The sequence below is a fragment of the Ciona intestinalis genome, unplaced genomic scaffold (assembly GCF_000224145.3).
Source record: "Ciona intestinalis unplaced genomic scaffold, KH HT000034.2, whole genome shotgun sequence".
Lineage (NCBI taxonomy): Eukaryota > Metazoa > Chordata > Ascidiacea > Phlebobranchia > Cionidae > Ciona > Ciona intestinalis.
The window spans coordinates 1-22,521 of record NW_004190356.2 but is presented as its reverse complement, the minus strand read 5'-3'; the positions used below and the strand labels follow the sequence as shown (position 1 = coordinate 22,521).

General features: G+C 35.4%; 3 protein-coding genes across 3 annotated transcripts; all 3 read left to right on the top strand.

Annotated features, from left to right (window-relative positions):
• The first annotated feature begins 2,887 nt into the window (after positions 1 to 2,887).
• Positions 2,888 to 4,710, top strand: LOC104266463 (ovochymase-1-like). Its single transcript, XM_009862749.3, has one exon. The coding sequence runs from the start codon at positions 2,888 to 2,890 to the stop codon at positions 4,598 to 4,600; it is 1,713 nt and encodes a 570-aa protein (XP_009861051.1). The 3' UTR covers positions 4,601 to 4,710.
• A 4,113-nt stretch (positions 4,711 to 8,823) lies between these two features.
• LOC100177372 (zonadhesin) lies at positions 8,824 to 20,575 on the top strand. Its single transcript, XM_002125161.5, has 15 exons — positions 8,824 to 8,979; positions 11,365 to 11,577; positions 11,929 to 12,099; positions 12,402 to 12,575; positions 12,916 to 13,089; positions 13,787 to 13,960; positions 15,069 to 15,260; positions 15,793 to 15,978; positions 16,450 to 16,620; positions 17,076 to 17,285; positions 17,611 to 17,802; positions 18,157 to 18,348; positions 18,911 to 19,105; positions 19,333 to 19,548; positions 19,894 to 20,575. Exons 1-15 carry the CDS (start codon positions 8,913 to 8,915, stop codon positions 20,022 to 20,024), a joined length of 2,658 nt encoding a protein of 885 aa, XP_002125197.1. The 5' UTR covers positions 8,824 to 8,912; the 3' UTR covers positions 20,025 to 20,575.
• On the top strand, positions 9,156 to 11,364 carry LOC104266459 (BRISC and BRCA1-A complex member 2). The gene has a single exon (XM_009862714.3). It carries the CDS (start codon positions 9,766 to 9,768, stop codon positions 10,915 to 10,917), a length of 1,152 nt encoding a protein of 383 aa, XP_009861016.1. The 5' UTR covers positions 9,156 to 9,765; the 3' UTR covers positions 10,918 to 11,364.
• Positions 20,576 to 22,521: the final 1,946 nt, after the last annotated feature.

Below are 22,521 nucleotides of genomic sequence, written 5' to 3'. Positions count from 1 at the left end.
TTAAGTTGACAGCAACATAACTTTTGTAAAAGAGAGGGCATTGATATATAATTGTCACATGTGCAACTTAACGAAAATTATTATATGTATCATCTTCTGATATATAAAAAAAACAATTGCAGCTCGCCATTCGTATTGGTAATATTGGCAATTTGCCAGGTGTTTGGGCTTTGCACCATCAGAACTTTCTAAATTAGCCATCTCCACTCTTCAACTCTGGTTCAGCAGGTTGTACTAGCACTAACTGCGCTTTGTTCGTTTCCGACTCTCTTTGACCCTCGATGACGTCACGCACGGTTCTAGTCGCGTACTCGCTCGATTTCGTTCACATTCAAACCAATGTAAATAAAAAACAAGTTTAAACATCTGTATTTCCGAAACCAGTGACCCGAGCGGGCTAATTCTTTCGCCGAAAAAAAGAGAAAAAATTAAAACCATTCTGCGGTATAAATAGTTTATATTTACACATACCCGTCTCACGTGCACCAATTCCTGTGTGAAACGAAGGAAAGCAGATATGAAATACGTGTGATTCGGAAAAAATACTGATTCCGAAATACTTGTTTATCTGTAAAGAAAATATCGTTCGTCTTTTGAGAAAATGCTTAGTTGTCAAAAGAAAATCACGTTTAACGCTGTTTGTATGGGCGGACTGCCAAAACGTATAGCTTCCTATTTGTAAATTGACGAAGCTGGTTAGTGGGCGGGTGTCCGTGGGGGGGAAAAGGTAATTGCTCTAACGTGTTGGGCACAATAAAACAATCATTCGAAAGTTGAAAACTGACAGCAGATACGAGATGTATAAGACTTTAAAAGCCCGTATTAGAGTACTGTGCTGGAGTCAGAAGGGATACCGTTAAAACCTATAAATTCCATATTCACTGATCGTTTTTTTAACAATTAGCAACACTTTTTTAGGTCGCGTGGCTACAGTTATACACAGTTCTTTAAATATTCTTTGTTTACTATATAGCAAATGGGACCAAGGGGTGAAAACATGTCTCATCTCACCTGAGTGATTCTCAAAACGTTAATCGAGAGAAAGCACGACGTATATAACCTATTACTTTAGCTAGTTTATTAGGTATTGCCAGCAATTAGGCCACACCCAAATAAAATGGTGTCATATAACGTCTGACACGAAAATAAAATAATAATTTTCAGAGTACTGATTTAGGACTTAATATTTTTTGTGGCTATATTTTTTCAGTTTTGTGTTGCATTTGTTTATATATATCGCATCGGGTTTACCCAAACTGAACAAATTTACCCGAACCGCCAATCAGGCCATCAAATTTGTTAAACAGAACCAAGTTATGCAGCCAAACATATACAAATTTGAAGAGAAAATAGCTTTTCGCGGAAAATCGTGCGGTTATTTTTCGTAAGAATAGCTACTACGCCAGAGAAAAAACACGCTTATGTAAAGGCCGAACTCTTTTATGGACAGACGGATACGAATGTTTGCAAAAAGCGTGATATTATTTGTTTATTGACACAAACAAATTTCTAGACCACGTTTTTTATTCGTTCTTAAAATAGCTATAGAAAATCGTTTTAGGCTACTTTATTGTGGCTTATGGACTAATTTAGACTGAATGTGTTTATAAAAGGTCACTGTGGTGGCAGATGTTTACTATCGAAAGTCAGCTGTTGTCGCCTGTACGTGGTAATTGCAGTATATGCATATTTTTTAGGTACAGTAGGATTGGGGGAAGGTGGGACACCTTTAGAACACTATCCCTATATTCTGATTGTGTTTTTAACAATTAACAGCGGTCTATGGAAGTTATATAAAGATATGGTTTCATATTTCTTTGAACGTTTTTTTTTGTTTACTGCCAAATATAGGACGAGAAAATGGAATAAAAAGGTGTCCCATATTCCACACCGTACTATATATAGTTTTACAATACATTATACTGTGTGATCAGGTTTGTATTTTAACATTGCATTGACTATGTGTATGTAACAAAAACATTGTTTATCATTGCCAATCCGATATATATAAGAAGAACATGCAGCACTGTGGGGTAAGATGGGCTACAGATAATATCCCATACTTCCTGACTGTGTTTATCAACAACGTTCTTTAATTAAAATGGCACGGTAATTTAATTTTGTGAATTTTCTTTGTTTTACTACCTAATGTGGCAACAAAATAAAATAAAAATCCTACCCCAACCTGCTATACATATAGTATAGGGTAGGGGGATATGGGACACATTTTTATTCTATTTTCTGGTTCCATTTGGTATAGTAAACCAAAAAACATTCAAAGAATTATAAAACCGTATTTCCTCATGACGCCCATGGACCGTAGTTAATTGTTTAAAACACGATCAGGATATTTGGATAATATGTTCTAAAGGTGTCCCGATTTCCCCATCTTTAAACTGAACTTTGAGTGTATTTAAAAACTGATAAATATCAAGGGTTGATTTGGTCAAACCACTGCCGTTCTTGTTATATTAACCCACGTAATATAAAGGTCATGGGCCAGTATCAGATAGGAAATCTAAACTGACCAACAGAAAACGATTTCGGCGTAACGACTACGTGACCAAAGTCATGACACTAATTGAAACTAAAATTCAAACTAAGGGCGGATACAAAGAATCACGACAGGGTGTGTAGGCTTATATACTTCCCCACTTTGCATGTATACGAGCAGTCATTAGTGGTAATAGGTTTCTTAGTTGATTACCGCAGAACTACTTTAGTGAAAGTAAAATGCAACATGCACCTCGCCTAAGGGCCTTGGTAGTTAGTATTTATATGTCAAGGAATGGAAACATCTATATAATGACTGACCGCAGTGGATCTTCTTTAGAAATATGATTTTAATCTTATGAAGTTTACAGGTTTATAGTAAGCGGGTACAATAATGGGGATTTTATCTAAAAATCCTGCTCTGCAAAGTCTCAGTGGGCGGACTTTTGAAATTGGACATTTTAAAATGAAGACTACAGTCCTTATTGGCGTGTTCTTTATTGCTGTAACGATGGGGGCTTTTGGGTCTGGAGAAACACAGCGACCTGAACACCATCAACGGATAAGAAGAATGTCAAGAAGATGTGTTGATGAAAATGTAATTGACTGCCCGGTGTGGGCTCAATTTGGATATTGCACACATAGAATGAAACGATTTACAATTTGGATGAGAGCGCACTGTATGAGAAGTTGCGGAGTCTGTCAGTCGCATGTTCAATTAACAACAACAACAACAACAACAACGGCCCCAATAACGACAACAACAAATTTAACAACGGAAACAACAAAACTATCCTCACACACTGCACCTATAGAACAAAACACAACAACGATATCATTTTCGGCTAAAAGTAGACCAAGTACAGCTGACAATACGTCGATATTTACAAGACCTGAAGCAGTAACAGACGCAATGACGACAGTAGCAACTACAAATGATAAAACAACAGCACCAACAACGGTAAACTCAACAACAAGTACAAGCTTTGGGACAAGCACAACATTCGTGGGAGTTTTAATAAATTCAACAGAAACAAATTCTACCAAGTTGCTGTTAAAAGGAACAACTGAGCCTTCAAGAACATTAAATACAGCTGAAAACATAACAGTGCGTGAAGTTGTAATTAACGGGCGTTCTCCGACAGAAGAAACGACTACAAGTACCAGAACACCGACAGTAATAAATGCACGACCAATTGCAGAAAACACAAACACAATAAGGTTACAACGTTACAATGAAAAATCACGCGAGTCTTTGTTAAGGAATTGTTTTCCAACAAATTGCGGTTTACGTAACAATGAAAGAACATCAGTAGATGCGGTGCCAATGAATGTTAGGAAGATTGCTGGAGGTCGAAGGGCACGAAAGGGCGAAGCTCCTTGGCATGGAATGCTGCTGACTAGGACGAGAGGTAATTTCAAATACTGCGGCCTCAGTGTCATCTGTTCTAAGTGGTTGCTAACAGCGGGGCATTGCGTTTCCAATATCGCTCAAATTTACAGGAACAGATCGGTCAGTATTACAATATACGTTGGCAGGTATAGAGGTGTCTATGGATTCATATCACGCACCACGCAAGTGTTTGATAAGTTTGACATAAAAGATATTGTCGTTCATCCGGTTTTTACGTCCAGGCCAAGATATGTCAACGATATTGCGTTGATTAAATTAAGGTCAGCAATCCAGTTTAACGAATTTGTTCACCCGGTGTGTATTCCATATTATAATCCGCTCCGGCAAGGTGAGGCTCTCATTGCGTTTGGTTGGGGTGCTACATTGGGCCGAGGCCCGAGCTCAAACTATTTAAAGCAAGTTGAATTAAAATATCTTCCGCATGAAAATTGCCAAGATTCGGTTTGGGGTCTCGGGAGAAACGGAACATTTTGCGCAAAAGGAGAATTGGACAATGATACTTGCTACGGGGATTCGGGTGGTGGCCTGGTACGAAAGCGGGGAAACAATGGAGCTGACGTCATATATGGCATCACAAGTTATGGGACACATCATTGCAACACTCGGCGCCCACTAGCGCCTAGCGTTTACACGGATGTTGCGTTTTATCGAGAGTGGATTGAAAGTGTAACGAACGGGTGTTGCGACACCTAGTAGGATTCGCTTTAAGTTAATTCACTCGCATGGTGTCACTGTTGCGACATGTTTTAATCGTTTTATATTCTATCGCTTGTTGTTGTAAATTATTAAAATAAATTAACGTAGTTTTCCAAAAGCTCTCTTATTTTACTTGACCAACTGGAATGCTGTTAGTGATTTATTTCCCCCGAAATTCCCGGGCCGTGGTAAAGTGTTTAGCGCGCCTGTCTCTAACCAGGGGTTACAGGTGCGTCGCTGCTACCATTGGCGGCGTATATGTCTTTAGACACCTAAAAATTGCTTCAACCCAGCAGTGGTCACTGATAGGTTTTCCAAATTATTTTCTCTGTATAGAAAGTAAAAAATATCCACCCAAAAAGAATCACCCCAAAAGTAACACATACAGTCATACATGGTAACTCGTAAGCTGACAGCACGAGGTGTATTAAACAGAACACCCAGAAGTGTTTAACGAAACAGATTTAAACAGAAGTGTTTAACGACTGTCGTTTTCCGGCAAAGCAAGGATAAAGCAAGTTAGATTTAAATTGAAACCCGAAAAGTTACTTATTTAGTTGGCATGACTTAGACCCCATGACATTATTCATAAACCTTGTTCAGTCTAGACCGCTATGCAGTGATTCAATCTCCTATATAATGGCACACGCGGTGTTTCTATATTCGATAACAGACCTTTCGTGTCGTTACGTGACATCGTTTTGGTTTATTTTTCTACTTTTATCTTATCGTAGACTTTATTTTTGCCTTCTTGTGATTTTCTTTTAACACAAGCTAACTTTGGAATTTAAGTAAGACAGATTCTTATAGTGCGTGGGGAAACCGATATGACATCAAGTAATGATGATAGATTTTTTTGGTGAAAATTCCCTTTTTGTGAATCATGTATATCTGTTTATCGAGTATGAGGTTATTAGCGTACATACGGGATTTTTAAAGGTTTCGGTTTTTACAGTGTGTTAAAAAACTTATGTTATTTATTTCGGAACTGTTGTGCCGAGCCCGATGACTGTCGGAAAACACGCATAAGTATATATAAAGTAGGGTGGGGGAAGATGGGACACCTTTAGCACATAATATCCAAATGTTCTGACCGCCTTTTAAACAATTAACAACGGTCTATGGGAGTCGTGGGGATATTTTGGAAGAATTCTGTTTTTTGTTTACTACCAAATGGGACGAGAAAATGGAATGAAAAGGTGTCCCATTTTCCCCCACCCTACTCTACATGTCTACAGCTCGAAAAATATGTTTTAATTTATATTTCCATTCGCAATTAAAAACATCTTAACCCCATATGCACCTAAATCGTGTGTCGCACCATCGTCACCCAACGGTTAAACTGACTTATCGGGTACAAAAATATCGAACACTCATATAATAGCTTCCTAAATTGGACTTTAAGTGTATTTATACAGATGCGATGCCGCCTACTTATATGGATTGGGTGTGTAGTTTTCAAAACGTCTTGGCGAGACATTACGATATATTCGGATACCATAATATCTTAATTTATTATATTGTACTATTAAGCCTATATTGTAACTCCGCATAGAGTTGGATGGGGTTAAATGGGACACCTATAACACATAACACCCTGGTCATATTTTAAACAATTAACAACGGTCCATAGGGGCCGTGAGGATTCAGTTTTATAATTGTTTAAATGTTTTTTGTTTACTACCAAATGGGTCGAGAAAATAAAATACAAATGTGTCCCATCTTTTCCCACCCTACTATTTAGTGAAAGTGGAAAACGAACGCTCTTTATTGTTATGACATTATAAGATCGTTAAAAAAACTTTTTAAATCACACAGTTACTTTTATACATCGCACGCAAAGTTTCATATTTTTACCTAGATTTTTTACCGATGAGTAAGTTACAAACACACATTGTGCCGTTATTCTATTCGCTACTTTTATTACCAATGTATATAAATGGCGGTTTACTGTTTGTTTCGTACTAGACAAGTTGTGCTCACGTAGACCCTATGCGCAAATTCACGCAGCTAGACTTTATGAAAGTCAACTAATTATAGCTGCCAAATAGCTGTAACAGTGTCGGCTTATAAGCGCGTTACACCACGGAAAGTCTATTTACGCAGTTTATTACTGCAGCAATATACCGCGACAACAAGCCAGCTGACATTATACCGTACAAGGCACCGCCAGCACCTTATGTGTCTTATTGTTTTTGACGTAAACCATTTTCTTGTTGGACAATATTAATTATGACGTCATATGCTTTATTGTTCGTCTCTAAAAGGTTTGTATTTCGCATTGATAGCATTATGACGTCACACCCGGAATGTGTTTTTTGAAGCACGCGATTTGCATTTAATTGAATTTTAAAGACCTGTCGGAACTAAATTATGTGACGTCACAATTGCGTTTGAGCGACGACTTCCACTGTCGGTGTAAATTAAATGACGTCACTTCCGGGTAAAGAACTTATTGATTGGACCGAAACATATAAATCAGTATCAGCATTGGTAGCTTAGCGAAAGGGGTGAAATTACAATCAGTTGGTATTGTGTGTTTGTGCATTATAGTATGAGGTTTCACATGCGTCTGTTTAATTAAACTATAAAAAATATATTCTCGTAGCTGTTAAAGCCATTTATATTGGGGCGGGGAAGATAGGACACCTTTCATTCTAATTTCTCGTCCCATTTGGTTGGAAACAAAGAACATTCAAAGAATAAGAATTATGAAACCGTATCCTTACGACTCCCATAGACCGTTGTTTAGTTTTTAAAATACGATCAGGACATTTGGATATTATGCGCCAAAGGTGTCCCATCTTCTCCTACAGTACTGTGATTTTTTTAGAAATGCGTGGTATTCATTTGCATCTAGAGGGTTCCCCGGTTTGAAATTGTAAATGATCTAAGGTTATTAATAGCGCTTGTCCTCTGAATGTTACCGTAATAAGGGAATATCCCATGTTAATAATCGTGTTCGAAACGAACGGGCGTTGGTTAGTACATTGTAAAATAAGGAGTGTACAAGGATAATTAAAGCCTTTATGCTTGTAATCTGCATGATTCAGTTTGAGATTAAAGAAAAATTCAATTACGTCATGAAGCAATGATTGAGTTTCACGGAATTTTTTCTCAATAATTTCATGTTTGAGCGAAAGACACTTAATTTGGCACGATTTAGGCTTGAAACAATTTTTTTAATTTATTTCAACTTTTTTGCCTCTGCGCTTGCGGTAATCTTGGCGGTAATAATCGAGAAATTTTGGGTTGTGGTTTTTACCCAATTTACTGTCTGTGAGATAAGAATGGCCGAAAATGCGTTCACGGTCATGGTCAAGAAACTACTTTGCTGTGGTTTTTTACCAACTTTGGTTTTCACTAACGTCACCGCACTGCACCCATTTGTGACGTAAGAATGGCCGGAATTGGGAATGGCGATCTAATTTCTACTAACCCTCGAGAGAGTGTTTTCGAAAATTTGCCTCAAATTTCAAAATAGATTAAACAACCGGCACCTCAGGGGGGAGGGAGGTTTTCAGTATCAGGAGCTCGAACTCGAGTATCGCGACGACGAATCGCCTCTTGTGACGTCACATAGTTTAGGAGAAAGTAGCCGTAGTGGTCACGTAGAATAGACCTATTATCGAAATCGAAACTTTAAGTGGTCAGAAACATGTCACTTGCAGAGGGTAATAAATGAACTATTCCAAACAAGTATCGTATACAAAACGGACATACGGTAGGCTCGACTTTAGAAATCATTTGGCTTTGTTACTGAATGGCTGCATGTAAAAAAGCTCATGCGGCAAAGGAGCAGGTGTTTGTTTGCATTTAGTATATGATCGGCGTTTGTCGCAAGCATGCCTTTTGTACGTTTCGGCTAATGAAGGACGTGAATGTAAAGTTTCCTAATTTAAAATTACGGGTTATAAGTTCATAGTACGCGAAGTTAGATTGCTTGAGTTACTTGCACTTTCCTGTAAGAGGAGAAAAGCAATCGTGGGCGTAATTGCAAGGCAATCAGTTATCTGTAGGTTTATTGCCTCAATGCCTCGTGCGCAATAAGTGTTTAAGAATGTGAAATTGCTTAATTAGCAACACCCACTTAAAACTGCAAGGCCGCCGGCACACTGACACAGTCGGTTACTATTCCTGCGCGTGAGTTCCTACTCCTTGCGCCTCCAGGGCATTTGGTATTTTTTTGGCAGAAGGTGTTGCAATTTCCATTCCAATATAAATGCGAGGTGCAGTGATTTGAATCAGATCACTAACGTGAAATTTTACTGCTTGATTATAGAGTACAAAAGTCTAAGGAAACTTTGAAATGAATACTGCGACAATCAACTGCGTTCTGTTATGCTGTCTTGTTGGAGGAGCCTACAGTTTAGTTGGTACGTATAACATGTTCAAAAGATTATCTAAATTTATTAACGTAACTAATTTGAAAACTTTAGTTCGAAAATTCGGCGTTCTGACTTGTAGATTTTGTTTAACGCCTAAGGCTGTATTACTTTCAAGTAATTGCAAGTTTTAGTCGCAGCATGTCTTGAAATGTAGTGTTTTTTTTTATTTTAGAATGCTCTTTCGAAGACGTATTGCAGCATTTTAAAATGGTCACGCTGTTTTGTTTAAACTAATTAAATGATTTCGATGGTTTTAATAATAGGGGACTCCCCAGGTTGCAAATTTTAACAATTTCTAAAATAAAAATGTTTTGTTTGTAAATATTTGATGATAAAATCACATTTAAGATAAAGCTACAACAAAACCAGCCTAATCATACTTAGAATAAATGGTTTTCAACTGATACATTTTAAACTTTAAAGCTTTCGTTCGCGCAATTAATATGATAGATAAGCGCGTGGTTTTGAATTAGTGCTTCAGTATGTGAGTTGTGTGTGTCTTTTTTTGCATTACGAGGTGCATTTAAACAAAAAGAATGTTTAGAACGAATATTAGTTTTGCTTCAAAATGCTACAACAAATGTTTTTACTCAAAAGTGCTGCATTTTTGGCAAATTTTAAAAAGTTGGCACATATTCAGTATACAGGCATTAGATAATCAGCATTGGCGTATTAATTAGTATTACAAGATCGAGTAATTCTGTATTGTTAGTAAAAATAAAAAGTGACTCAATACACCTTTTCAGTGTTTGCTGTTTAACATAGATTAAAATAATGGAAGATTTAAAAAACCTATGGCTTTGTGAATGGATTGTTCCTTTTGTAAGGAATCTGTCAGAGGGAAAAACTGGTTTTTGTGTTGGAGGCATCAAAATTGAAAACCCCATCTCTAGCAGCCCCCCTGGTTCAACAGACACCCCCCAAAATGACATTTTTACGATTGCTGTTCCGTTTGGCGGTGAAGTTATAAGATGGCAGTTTATTTTTGATGGAACAAACCAAAAAATAAGTCCAGATATTTTATTGCCTTCGACTGGTTTTGATGATTTTGACCCTGAATTTGATGATATAAAAAGTTTATTGCATTGGGATAATGAAAATAAAGACAGCCTGCTGTTAGCTGTCCAAGAGACTGTCCATTTATTCAAAGAGCATCAGCGCCAAGTTTGTTACGGCATTGATAAAAATTTGAGCTCTGAGCTTAGCGAACTTTTAAGTGATAAAGACTATGCTTCAGCTGAGGTGTATTTGAAACGTGCACCTAAAACAAAAGCTCCAAAAAGTTTAAACGTTTTAGTCAAAATTCCAGTTGATTTAAAGCCATTGCTTGAAATGTTTTCCAAAGAAATCTCGGAAAGAGATTCAATAATTCACAGTCCTTTGTTGCTGGTTAAATTCGACCTCGAAGTTAAAAAGGCCGTTCCAATGCCTTTCCTTCCCTCCCACTTTGAAAAAATAATTGGCAGCAAAGATCAACTGAACATACCGCCGTACACAATGTCCACTACTATACATCAATATGTGAAGAAAGTTGAGGAAAAATTGACGGAAGTTGTGCAGACGGTTGTGACAAGTCAATCGAAACGATGCGAATATGTAGCCGCATTTTTGCGACAATTCCCAGCAGATGTGCTTGAATACGACGCTCAAAATTTCAGCAGTATTTCTCTCGTGTTCAGTTACCAGACCTTTTACTTCTTGGTGCACATTTCTTTGTCGAAATTTTTCCCCCAAAATCTGCCAAGCGTGACATTACAATCGGCGTACCATCTCACAAAACAAGACGAGTTGTTTAAAAAAACTTTTACAAATTATCCCTATAGCCCGAGGTGGTCTGGCACTGAAATGGCAAAACGCACAAAAAATTTTATCCTGGAAAAAATTCCCTTGTTTAAAGACAGTTGTATTCGAAACGGGGTTTTGTGATAAAAAAATTCACTTTATTTCTTTTGCATATATTCTATAATTGTCAGTAAACATTATTTTCAAAATATTTCACAGAAATTTGTATTTCTGTTATTGTCCACAATTTCTAACTTTCTGTGTAGTTTTGAATAACTTTAAAACAACTTTTCTGTTTTTTATGAGCTTATTTATATATATCTATATATATATAAGACAAAAAGGGGTCATTCTCATAAAAAGTGCTTTATTCAAAATATAATCCTGTACTGTTTGTTTACTGAACTTTTTACTTTACTCAAAACGAAAATCATAAAAGCGTGGCAAACCTCTATTATTCTCACATTGAAAATTTAAAAAAACTTTGTTCTATGTTGCTAATTTTAAGTTTCAATTACCATAACTTAAAAAATCCTAATTAAAAAAATATTGTATTTGTACAGATCAATAATTTATCTTTATTATTCACAGGTGAAATTCCTACGCAGCAAAGCTGTTATCTCGAATCATTTCGACGTGTCTTCTCGCACACCATTTGGTACCCGCATTGTTATGGAGCTTACTACAACGTCCAGCAATGTGATCTTCTTGGAAGATGTTGGTGTGTTCGGATGCAAAGTGGAAGATCCATATCGGATGTTTATCACGCTCATGGAACCGTCGACTGCTTCAGAACACAATCTAGTAAGTTATCATTTGAATTAATAACACTTTTTATACTGGCGTCAGGGCGCAACCACAATAGTTGTAAAATTGGTGTTTTATTTCATACCTTGTGCCCTCCTACCATTTACCACGTCTGTAACCTTGTGCTATTTGTTTATTCTGTTTGACTCTTAATTTGGACAACACATCAGTGTCCAAGATTAAAGAGTTCTACCTCAAAAAACACACCTGCCCACAATGGTAGCACCATCGAGGATAGAACCACGTATCCTTTAGTTTCAACGCTTTAACCACATTTTTAATGCCCACATTTACATACGTTTCCATTTACACACATTTACATACTTTTACATACGTTTCCATTACCAGCATGCCGAGGTAAAATGATGTTCTACCAATGCCCAACCTGCAATGTAACATGTGCTGATGTTGGTAACCCTCCGTCTTGCTCGCCCACTTCGTGCATCCCACGATGTCAGTGTCCACCAGGCTTCTATCTCAAGAATGATCAGTGTGTGACTGCTGATCAGTGCAGACCAGGTAATTGTTCTGAGTATGTTATTTAATATAAATATTACATCAAATTAATTTTAAATAAAAAAAAAAAATAATTATATTATATATATACCAGTTTTCTTAATTTTTTTGCGAAATTTTATATAGTAGAGTGGGGGAGGATGGGACACCTTTTCATTTTATTTTCTCATAACTCCATTAGAGCGTTGTTAATTGTTTAAAACACAAGGATTTTTGGGTATTATGTGCTAAGGGTGTCCTATGTCCCCCTACTTCACTATATAAATGCCTGTAACATAATTACATCAACAAATCTTTTTTTCCAGCATGTCCTGGCAACCAACTGTACAGCACGTGTGCCGGTTGTGAACAAACATGTCATCAACGCAACGTCAATACCCCATGCACGCTGCAATGTCGGCAGGGGTGTGCTTGCCCAAGCGGAACTTATCTCCATGGTGACCAATGTTTGACAGACGCTCAATGCTCGGTGGCTCTCGGTAAATTTTGTCACATAAAAATCTTATAACAATATTTTCTAACCAAAAAAAGTGTTAAATAATTTTTTTTTATGTTTTGCTTATTTTAAAGAAGTTTTAAATTTTTGCAAGATTTATAAAAGTTTTAAAAAGGTATATATTCATAACATTCTTTTACCCTGGTAAAATAGAAACCTTTAATCAAAATAATGACACAAGAGATTTTGTACCAAAACAAAAGGATTATGTAAAATCAATATAGCATAACCATAAAGGTAAACATAGAAACATTATATCTCCTTGGTATTAGGAACATAGAAATATTATTTCAAAATAATATAATCAAACATTCCATTCACAGCGTGCCCACATAATCAAATATATTCACTTTGCGCTGGATGCAGCCAAACGTGTGCGGGGCGTAATACACCAACTATATGCACACTACAATGCAGACAACAGTGCACTTGCCCAACTGGAACTTATCTACACAATGGACAATGCTTAACAAATGCACAATGTGACGCTGCTTTGGGTAAGTTAAATTTTCTGTATTGTTTTAAAATATAATTGATTCCTATTACTTTATGTTTGATGCTGTCAAACTTATCGGCTTTTATATTTCTGTCGCATAGTTAGAATTTGACAGAGGTCTTATTTCTAGTGTATACAGTTATTTATGGTGTATAACAATAACGTAATAGATAGCCTTCACGCAGACTTTTGTTTCTATTGGAAGTTTAACTTAATCTTGATCATAATTAAAACAGAAATGGCTTGTTTGTCTGCTAGGTAAAAGGACCACACTTATTTTCTTCCAAATAAATGTAAATATGTTTTTAACTGTAAATGTGTTTTAACAACTGTTGTTTTGTCGCTATATCCTGTATTTTCATTTAAAATATTTCTAAATTTTCGCTACTGTAATCCAAGAAACAAATAAAGTTGTATTATTATTATTATAACTTTCTATTTGTTTTTTTTGAATTACAATAATGTAGATCAAGAATAATGCAGTGCATTGTACTAATCTTAGTTCAACAATGCAGAAAGAAAGATATGCATATATACATTCAAAATGTCAGATTTTCTAAAAAGTTTTCTAATTTTAACAACTGTTGTTTTGTCGCTATATACTATGTCTTTTCGTTTAAAATATTTCTAAATATTTGCTAGCGTAATATAAGAGTATACACTTTTTATTAATAATTATCATTCTTATCTTTATACAGCGTGTCCCAGTAACCAGGTATACTCCTTATGTGCTGGGTGTGATATGACTTGTAGCCAACGAGGTCAGCTCATAGGGTGTGCTACCATATGTAGACAGAAGTGCACATGTCCACCTGGTATGTATTTGGAGGGAGACACTTGTGTGACAGGGGAGCAGTGCTCTGCATCACAAGGTAAGATTTTCATATTTTTGCTTTCTTGTTTGAATGTATGGTTTAAATAAGATTTGTATAGTAGGGTGGGGAAGATGGGACACCTTTAGCACATAATATCTAAATATCCTGACCGTGTTTTAAACAATTAACAAAGGTCTATGGGAGCCTTAAGAATACGGTTTTATAATCCTTTGAATTTTATTTGTTTATTACCAAATGGGACGAGAAAATAAATAAAAAGGTCTCCTATTTTCTCCATCCTACTATAATTTTTCATTTGTACTTGGGTGTCTTAAAACTGTTTTCTGGGAAACATTGGTGTGCCTTGTAAAAGTTACATGGCTTTACCTTTTACCCAACATATTTGTTATATGTTTTTCAACGGTAATTTAAAATCCTGTTATTTTGTAACTATATATACCCCTGAGGCACTGAAGTTATCTAAAATGGGTTTTGCAGATGATTTTTTATAATTATCTGTTAAAATTCCATGCATTCAAGCGCAAACGACATTTTAATCTTTTAATCTTTGTGGACTTTTAAGCAATTTCCCTCTGGCTGTTCGCAGCATTTATCGGTGCTTTGCGCTATGATTGTGGAGTAATAATAAAAATATTCTGCGTCAGTGTAACCATTATGACATCATAAGCAACAGATATTTAGATATCAGTTACTGGCAGTGCCTTTTTACGTCATAAAAATAAGGGATCGTAAAATGATTTAATTGTTTAGATTGTAATTCTTATTTTAAACTTACTTGATACTCGCCGTGACCTTTTGACATGGATTAATCATTCTATTTCTTAATCATAACCCTTAATCACACAATCGGCACAATGCGTAGTTAAATTGACACTAAAAATAAATATTTTAAAATGAATTAGTAAAGTGGAATTTATTATGATGTAACGAATAAATTATTACATCATAATTTTTTCACTATTTGCCATAATATTTTTATTCATACATTGTATCATTTTATTAATAAATTTCTTTTATTGCGCAATAACATTTTGATTTCGACATCACATTTTTTTCCTTATTAGATACTAAATGTTTATTATAACATCAAAATACTTTTACATTTCGTAATTCCATAATTTTTCACTTTTTTATTTTTTCGCAGCTTGCAATGCATCACTTAACGAAGAATTCATGGTCTGTGCTGCCTCGTGTGACGCAACTTGTGACGAACCTCAAAGGTCATGCTCGACAATCAAAACATGTCGTCAGAGATGTGCGTGCCCGATTAATCATGTCCGTGACGCAAATAACGTCTGTGTAAACGCTGATGCGTGCACAACAGGCGACCAGGGAGGTGAGAATTGAGAATTTAAATTTCTGGTTTTGGGCGGGGTTTGTTTTTCTCCAGACACTGACATCTATTGTTACAACAAGATGCATCAAATTTGTTTTGAACAGGTTTTAACATTTTTTGTAAATTGAAAAAAAACTTTTTTTTTCAAGTTTTGGTGTGTGGAAAACAAATCTGGAGACTCAAAGTGTGATTGTAGTTTTGTTTACCATTTTAAAACGGTTTAAATACCAACGGATTAGTGTGTTCATTAAAGGTGTTCCCAATAAAGATGTTATTACTAAAAGTTAAACATTTCGTATTTTTTCGAATATTACTATTATTTATTATTAATTAATTAAATTGCGATAACTAACAGCTGATAGAACAAGCAGAATATTTAATCTTTTCTATGTCACTACTAAAAGTAATTTTTTATTGTTCCCAGTTTTACTATTATTTATCAATAGTAATTAAACTGGTATAATATGACAGCTGATAGATAAAGCAGAATTGCCATTTTTAGTATTTAAAGTCAATTATTTTTAATTTTTAGCTCAAACTGCTTGTCAGCAGCAACAAACAAGTCCGCAGCCACTGGAGTGCGATACAGAGGGCAACTTTGTGACACAACAATGCAACAATGGTGTTTGCTTCTGCGTTGATTCTCAAACCGGCAGCGAACTTACTGGAACCCGAAAACCAACCTCCATGTTTGACCTTGACTGCCAGTTCCTTAGTGGTAAGTTGTCGATAATCCGGCGCCGTGGCAAAGTGGTTAGCGCGCCTTCCTTTAACCCAGAGGTAATGAGTTCAAGGCTTCTTGCTGCTACCATTGTGGTGTATGTGTCCTTGGGTGAAACACCAAACGGCAGTTGCTCTAACCCAGTGGTCACTGATGTCCAAATTTTCAGCCATAAATAAAAAATTCAATAAAATAATTACCAAAAAATAAAATGATAATAATAATCACTCACAAAGTAACATACACGGTAATCGTAAGCTAGCCGAGGTGTCTAATAGAGAACATCCCTGTTATACTGTTCATCTATCGTCTTGGCGGCCACGTGAGGATAAAGAAAGTTACATTCATTTATTCATGAAATAGAATGGAAAATATTTTATTCATTACACATGCTGTATTTAAGTGGGTTTTAAAAATGTGTTTTAATTTTTAAAGTTATTTTTTATAATATTTCTATAATATTCTCAGCCTGTCCCGCTGACTCTGCATTTGCCTCTTGTGCCACCGAGTGTCCACCCACATGTTCGAACCCCAACCCCCGATGTACGAGGCGTTGTGCGGTTGATTGTGTGTGCAACAGTGGAATGATTAAAGCATCCGCCACCAACCGAACTTGCGTTCCAATGAGCGATTGTCCAGGTTAGATTATTTGTTAAAAATAAATATAAATGTTATCTTTAACTGAGTTTTATTTAGGATTAATTGTTAAAAATTTATTTTTTTTAACTAAGTTTAATAAAAAAAATATATATATATATGCTTTTTTTTAAAATAGATTTTTAACCCAAGTGTTATTAAAACCCTTAATTAGAAGGTCCTTTTTACATAAAAATTCTCATTATGTAACAAATTTTGGTGCTGTAGTAATAACAATTTAACACTTTAGACAACGAAAATGTCATTACAATACCTTTTCAGTATAATTTTTTTATTTCTTTTTGGTAAAATTGGATTTACTATATATTTATATACTTTGTATTAGGAAATTTTCTCATTTTTAATGTAACTTTGTTTTTTCTCTTTTTGATTTTACTATATATATACTTCATATTAGAATTTAAAAAAACCCCAACCACAACATATACATATCACAGCTACACCAAGCTGTCGCATCGCTAGAGCAATGTTGCCAGGCAACCCCGTTTTCCCACAATGCAATGCGGACGGTACCTATGTCCCCACACAGTGCGATGCAAACGACAACTGTTATTGTGTTTACGAGAATGGTACGCGCATCACTGGTAGTGAAGGGGTGTCGTCTCTGCTCAGTGCATTGAACCATAGAGCATGCATTGAAGCACGAAGTAAGTTCAGCATAGATATCTTGTATTATACAATTGTTTGTGACTTTGAACTGAAGGTTTTTTTGCAATTTTTGCAGAAAATATATTTGATCCAATTTTGCGATATGTTTTCTAGTATTTCGGAACGTAATGTACTGTCTTTTTTAATGGTTTTTATTCTATATGGGTAAGGTCCTACATGGTGCCATAGAACTTATGATTTAGGCCTGACCATTACCAAAACACTTAGGAAAATAGCTTTATATGTTATTACCCTGTAGTCAAATCACTTGTAATTCTATTTCATATGTGTGTTAGTAATAATCAAGTAAATTTTTTTTTACAGCTTGTGCAGCTACACCAGGCATGACCTTCCTCCCTTGTGCGCCACCGTGTGATGCAACATGTGGCGAACCACGACGTTTATGCAGTTTGTTGGAATCTTGTACTGCAAGGTGTGGATGTATGGCAGGGTATCTACTTGCACCAGATAATCGAACATGTGTACCAGCTAATACGTGCCCTTCAAGCCAACCAGGTCTGTTGGAACATATTCTAATACATATTTTTTTTTTATATAATATATACATCTCATGCCCACTGTCGAGTTATAATGAGAGTGTCTTATGTTATACCCATGTAATAATTGTCGAATTGTACCATGAGGGTCTTGCTATATACCAGACACACATGGTGTATTCATATTTATAAACCTTATGCCTACTATAGAGGTATAACATCAATTTCTAATGGAATACATGTCATGCTCATTGTTAAATTATAAAATATATGTCCTCTTGTACACCAGACTTCTATAGTGCTTCCATTATGCCCGCTGTCGAGTTATAACCTAGTTTTTTATTCTAAATACTAATATTTCCTACTTTATCAGTTTGCAACTTTGAGCTCGGCGAAATATTCAGCACGTGTGCGCCCTCGTGTGATGCAACTTGCTTCGACCTTCGACGTCCGTGCAGTTTGACGAAGATCTGTCGACAGAGATGCACGTGTCCGGAGGGTCATGTCCGGGATGCACTGAACGCATGTGTTCCTGTCAGTTCGTGTGCTCCACCTCTTCCTCCTTGTAAGTTGGGTTGCTTCTGTTTTGGCGGAAGATGTTTAAAAACTTCTGTTTCAGTGCGCTGGCTACTGATGATATCACTTTTGAATTTAAATATTTAAATCTAGTTTATTTTTTGGGAGTACAACTCATGATGTAATGGCAGCATTTTTATGATCTTTTACACATAAAAAAGAAGTAAAACATTTATAAAAAAGTAATTACCCACAAAGTAACATACTTGGTAACTCGTAAGCTGGCACGAGGTGTATGAAACAGAACACCCGTGTTTAACAACTGTCATTTTAGGCTACGCGAGGATAAAGTAAGTTTTATTCATTCATTCATTTTGAAACAAACTGTTAACACAACTTTGACGAGGTCTTAAAAAAGAGTAGTTTGTGGTTTCTTTATTACTTTTGGTTAACGGTATCATACACAACACAATAATATTACAATCCTCACTTAGTCAAAAAATAACAATTTTTCAGTTTGAATTTTTACTAATTAAAAAATAAAAATTTAATATTTAGGTAAATATATTTTTAGTGTTTTGTTTTATTTAATTTTCATTATGACATCACAGCCTGTGACAATGCGCTCGATGAAGTGTGGTCAGATTGTGCAACGGAGTGCGACGCCACGTGTGCTTTGCCACGAAAACCATGCAGTCTTATTCGCAGCTGTACTGAAAGGTGTGCATGCCCCAACGGAAAAATACGGAACTCAGAAAATCGTTGCGTCACCTCAGAGCAGTGTACCCAAAGAGCTCTTAATTCTCGTAAGTTGTTTTAATTGTTTGTATTTCTGAATACAGATAGTAATCTACAACACTAGTTTTGCAGAATGTTTTGTACAAATTTTTTTTTTTTCCCTTTCCATTTTGTAGTTTTCTTTTTTATTAACCATTGCCCTTCCTATTTCTGTTACCGTTTTTTTTTTTATACTTTTTTTGACCTTTTCTCCTGCTTTATTATTCTATTGTTAATAATTTTGTACTTTTTACAGGAACTGCTTGCCAGCAGCAATATGACGAAATGTCAAGCCCATTGATAATGGATGCTTTTATTCCGGATTGTGACAACGTTACTGGGTTGTACATGTTGAAACAGTGCTATGGGTTTGGGCAAAGTTCTTGTTGGTGCGTTAACCCCGAAACTGGGGTTGAACTCCCAAATACAAGGGTGCCAGGGTACAGAGACCTTCTGGACCTTAATTGCTCAAGTAAGACAGTTTATTTGTGTTTTTTGTTACTTTTGTTAAACTTGTTTGATTGAATATCACTAAAAAGAGGTTATTACAAAATGTTAGCGGAAAGAATAAGCTTATATTTGTTCTTTGTCCAGGACCTCTGGCCTTTGCAAATCAATACAAGTATTAGTTGAAAATTGTAAGCAAACTTTGACCGCCATATTAGTTGAACTAAAATCACATTTTCAAAAAATCAGCTTTTACGATAGTCAAACGCTTTAAAGATCATTTTTTAACTACTTTTAGCCGCAATCCAGGGGTCAAATTTACTGTATTAGTGACACAATTCTTTATTTAATAAAATTTATTTTTCTTCAGCTGCACTTACTGAGGCTCGACGATTGGCCATTGCCCCACTTGAAGCTCAGTCACCCCCACCCCCTCCTGCAGATCCAGTAACCCCAACAGCCCCCGAAACTACTATCCCCCCACACCCCCCATTACCCTAAGAAAATATCATAGTGACAATTACTCACAGCATGTAACAAACTACTTCATACATACCTTTAGTATTAACACATCAAATGTTTACTCTGGGCAACTATTAATAAATGCAGAAAAATTTGCAAGTCCGACATACGAATGTGCCCAGCAGTTTTCTAATTTCTCATACACTTACATTTCACTTATTCATTTTCACTTCGAAAATTAGTTTCGTACTCAAAATCATTTTTACCCAACTTACCCATTTTCCCATACAAACTGACATTTTACAATTAAACAGTGTTTCCATATACCTTCCTGCAGAATGTGGATAAAATATGATACTGCAACACTAAAAATTGACATAAAGCTTGCTACAGTCAAAGTGGCGTATTGGCTCTTATGTAAAATTAGATGAACATAACTAACTACTGAGCTACAACTTTTACTTCATTCTATTTTATCTTGTATTTATATTTATTATACGGGAATTTTAAACCAGTACAGATATGTTTTTCTATTGCATGTTTTCGTTCTTGTGTCGTTTTGCATTGTTAAATAAAACATGAACACAATGTTGGACTGGTTTCTTTTAACCTTATGATTGGCATAATTTAATGTCATAAATTATCTATAATGTTTAAATGCCCCCAGCCAAGCTATATTAAAGAACGATTGAGCCAAGAATATTCGTAATTGTACTACTTTTACGTACTGATATGGTGTAATTTGACTTTGCTTTAAGAAATATATGGCTGTTTCAGCATATATTATTCATGGGGTATACAACATTAAGTAATAAAGTAATAAACCAATTTTTTTACCTATGAGGTAATTGAAATAAATATGGAAGTTCACCAATTCGTTAAAAATTGCCGCTAAAATGAATTATCCTTTAAAACAAGAAGAAGGATTATTTTAAATTTTATTGGGGAGCAATTTTAGCGATTCGCCTCTGCCATAAACATCTCATAAATTAATATATTTTTTGTTTTGACAGTAACGAAAGGTTCAGGTCGGGGCCTGGTTGTTGTTGGTTTTATTTCGGCAAATATTAAACATTTCGAACATTGTTCCTTTAGCTTATGTTAGGAATTCACGCTAGTGAAGTGACAGTTAAGAAAGTTTTGAACGTCAGTGTTACATTTCGGCATTAGTTAAGCCATTAGTTTTGCTTAAAAATTGCGATAAAAAATGCTTTTTGAGTTTTTCTTATTTACATACTCGGTAATTGCATTCAATTTTTTAAACTGTCCATATTGGGTATACAAATACATATTTCTTCACTTATTGTAATTAACAGCTGTACCAATAATACACTATACTAGTTTAAGTTGTTGTTTTTTAAAAATTATGTAGGCTATTTTAACCTATCGTTTTTGTTTGTTTTTTATTTTAGCTGTAGATTATACATCATTAGGTTATTTGTGACATAACAATGGCGGGCGAAGAAGAACAAGGACTAAAAGAATGTGAGGCTTATGTGCACGAACATAAGATACAGCAAACATTAAAAGACTGTATTGTGCAGGTAAACGAATTACGTCTTGTTTAAAACTTTTTTTTGTAAATTTAATTGCAACTTTTTTTTTTGTAAATTTAATTGCAACTTTTCGATGTACGTGTTGACTGTTGACTATACATAGAGTGCAAATGTTTTTAGTGTAATGTTTTCTTATTTGTATTCAAACCTGTTTTAAAACACCAAAATAATGAACGTGCGAATTGCAATTATAACGCAAATAATCAATGTGTGAATTGCTACTATGTTGTAGTTAAATGATAGGTTAAACAATTCCTATAAGAATGCAATAAATCCATGTGTAAATGCCTACTATTTTATAACCAACTTTCTGCTTGGCTGGGGAAAACTTTGTAAATATAAAGCCGCGCCAATTTAATGTTGCGAAGTAAATAATAAACGTGTAAACCAATTGCTATTATGACTTAGTCCTAATTTATGAACGTATGAATAGCCTACCTACTATGTCATAACACAGGTTGTGGCTGTCTAAGTTGAGCTCAAGCAAAAAGTGACTTTTTACGAAGCATAAATTAATGTTGCAATTGTGGGTGACATGAAGTGGTGAATTCAAGAGTAACACAGGGGTGGGGTCTACAGTAGAAAGTGGGGTTGAAACCATTTTTTAAATCTTTAAAACAATTCAGAGCCCTCTGGATAATGCTAATAATGGTTTGGCATACCCCCATATTTTGAAAGTTATGTCTGGAACAACCGCTACAACTACAACATAAGCCGTAGTAACTATATGTTTGTGTTCCACGAGTAAAAATTACTAAACTTACAAAGTTATACCTGGTCTTTTCGTCCTTAAACCTTTTTAATATGTTTGCATTTCAATGTTAAGAAAAGTAAAACAATCTTCTGACAGCAGAAAAGTAACAAAAATTTTCGATTAGACGATGAATTTTAGATAAGGGTCGCAATGCTGTACATGATCAATTATTTTGACCTATTCTGGACCAAGTATATATTTGATTACACCTGCAGCTGTCTATGTC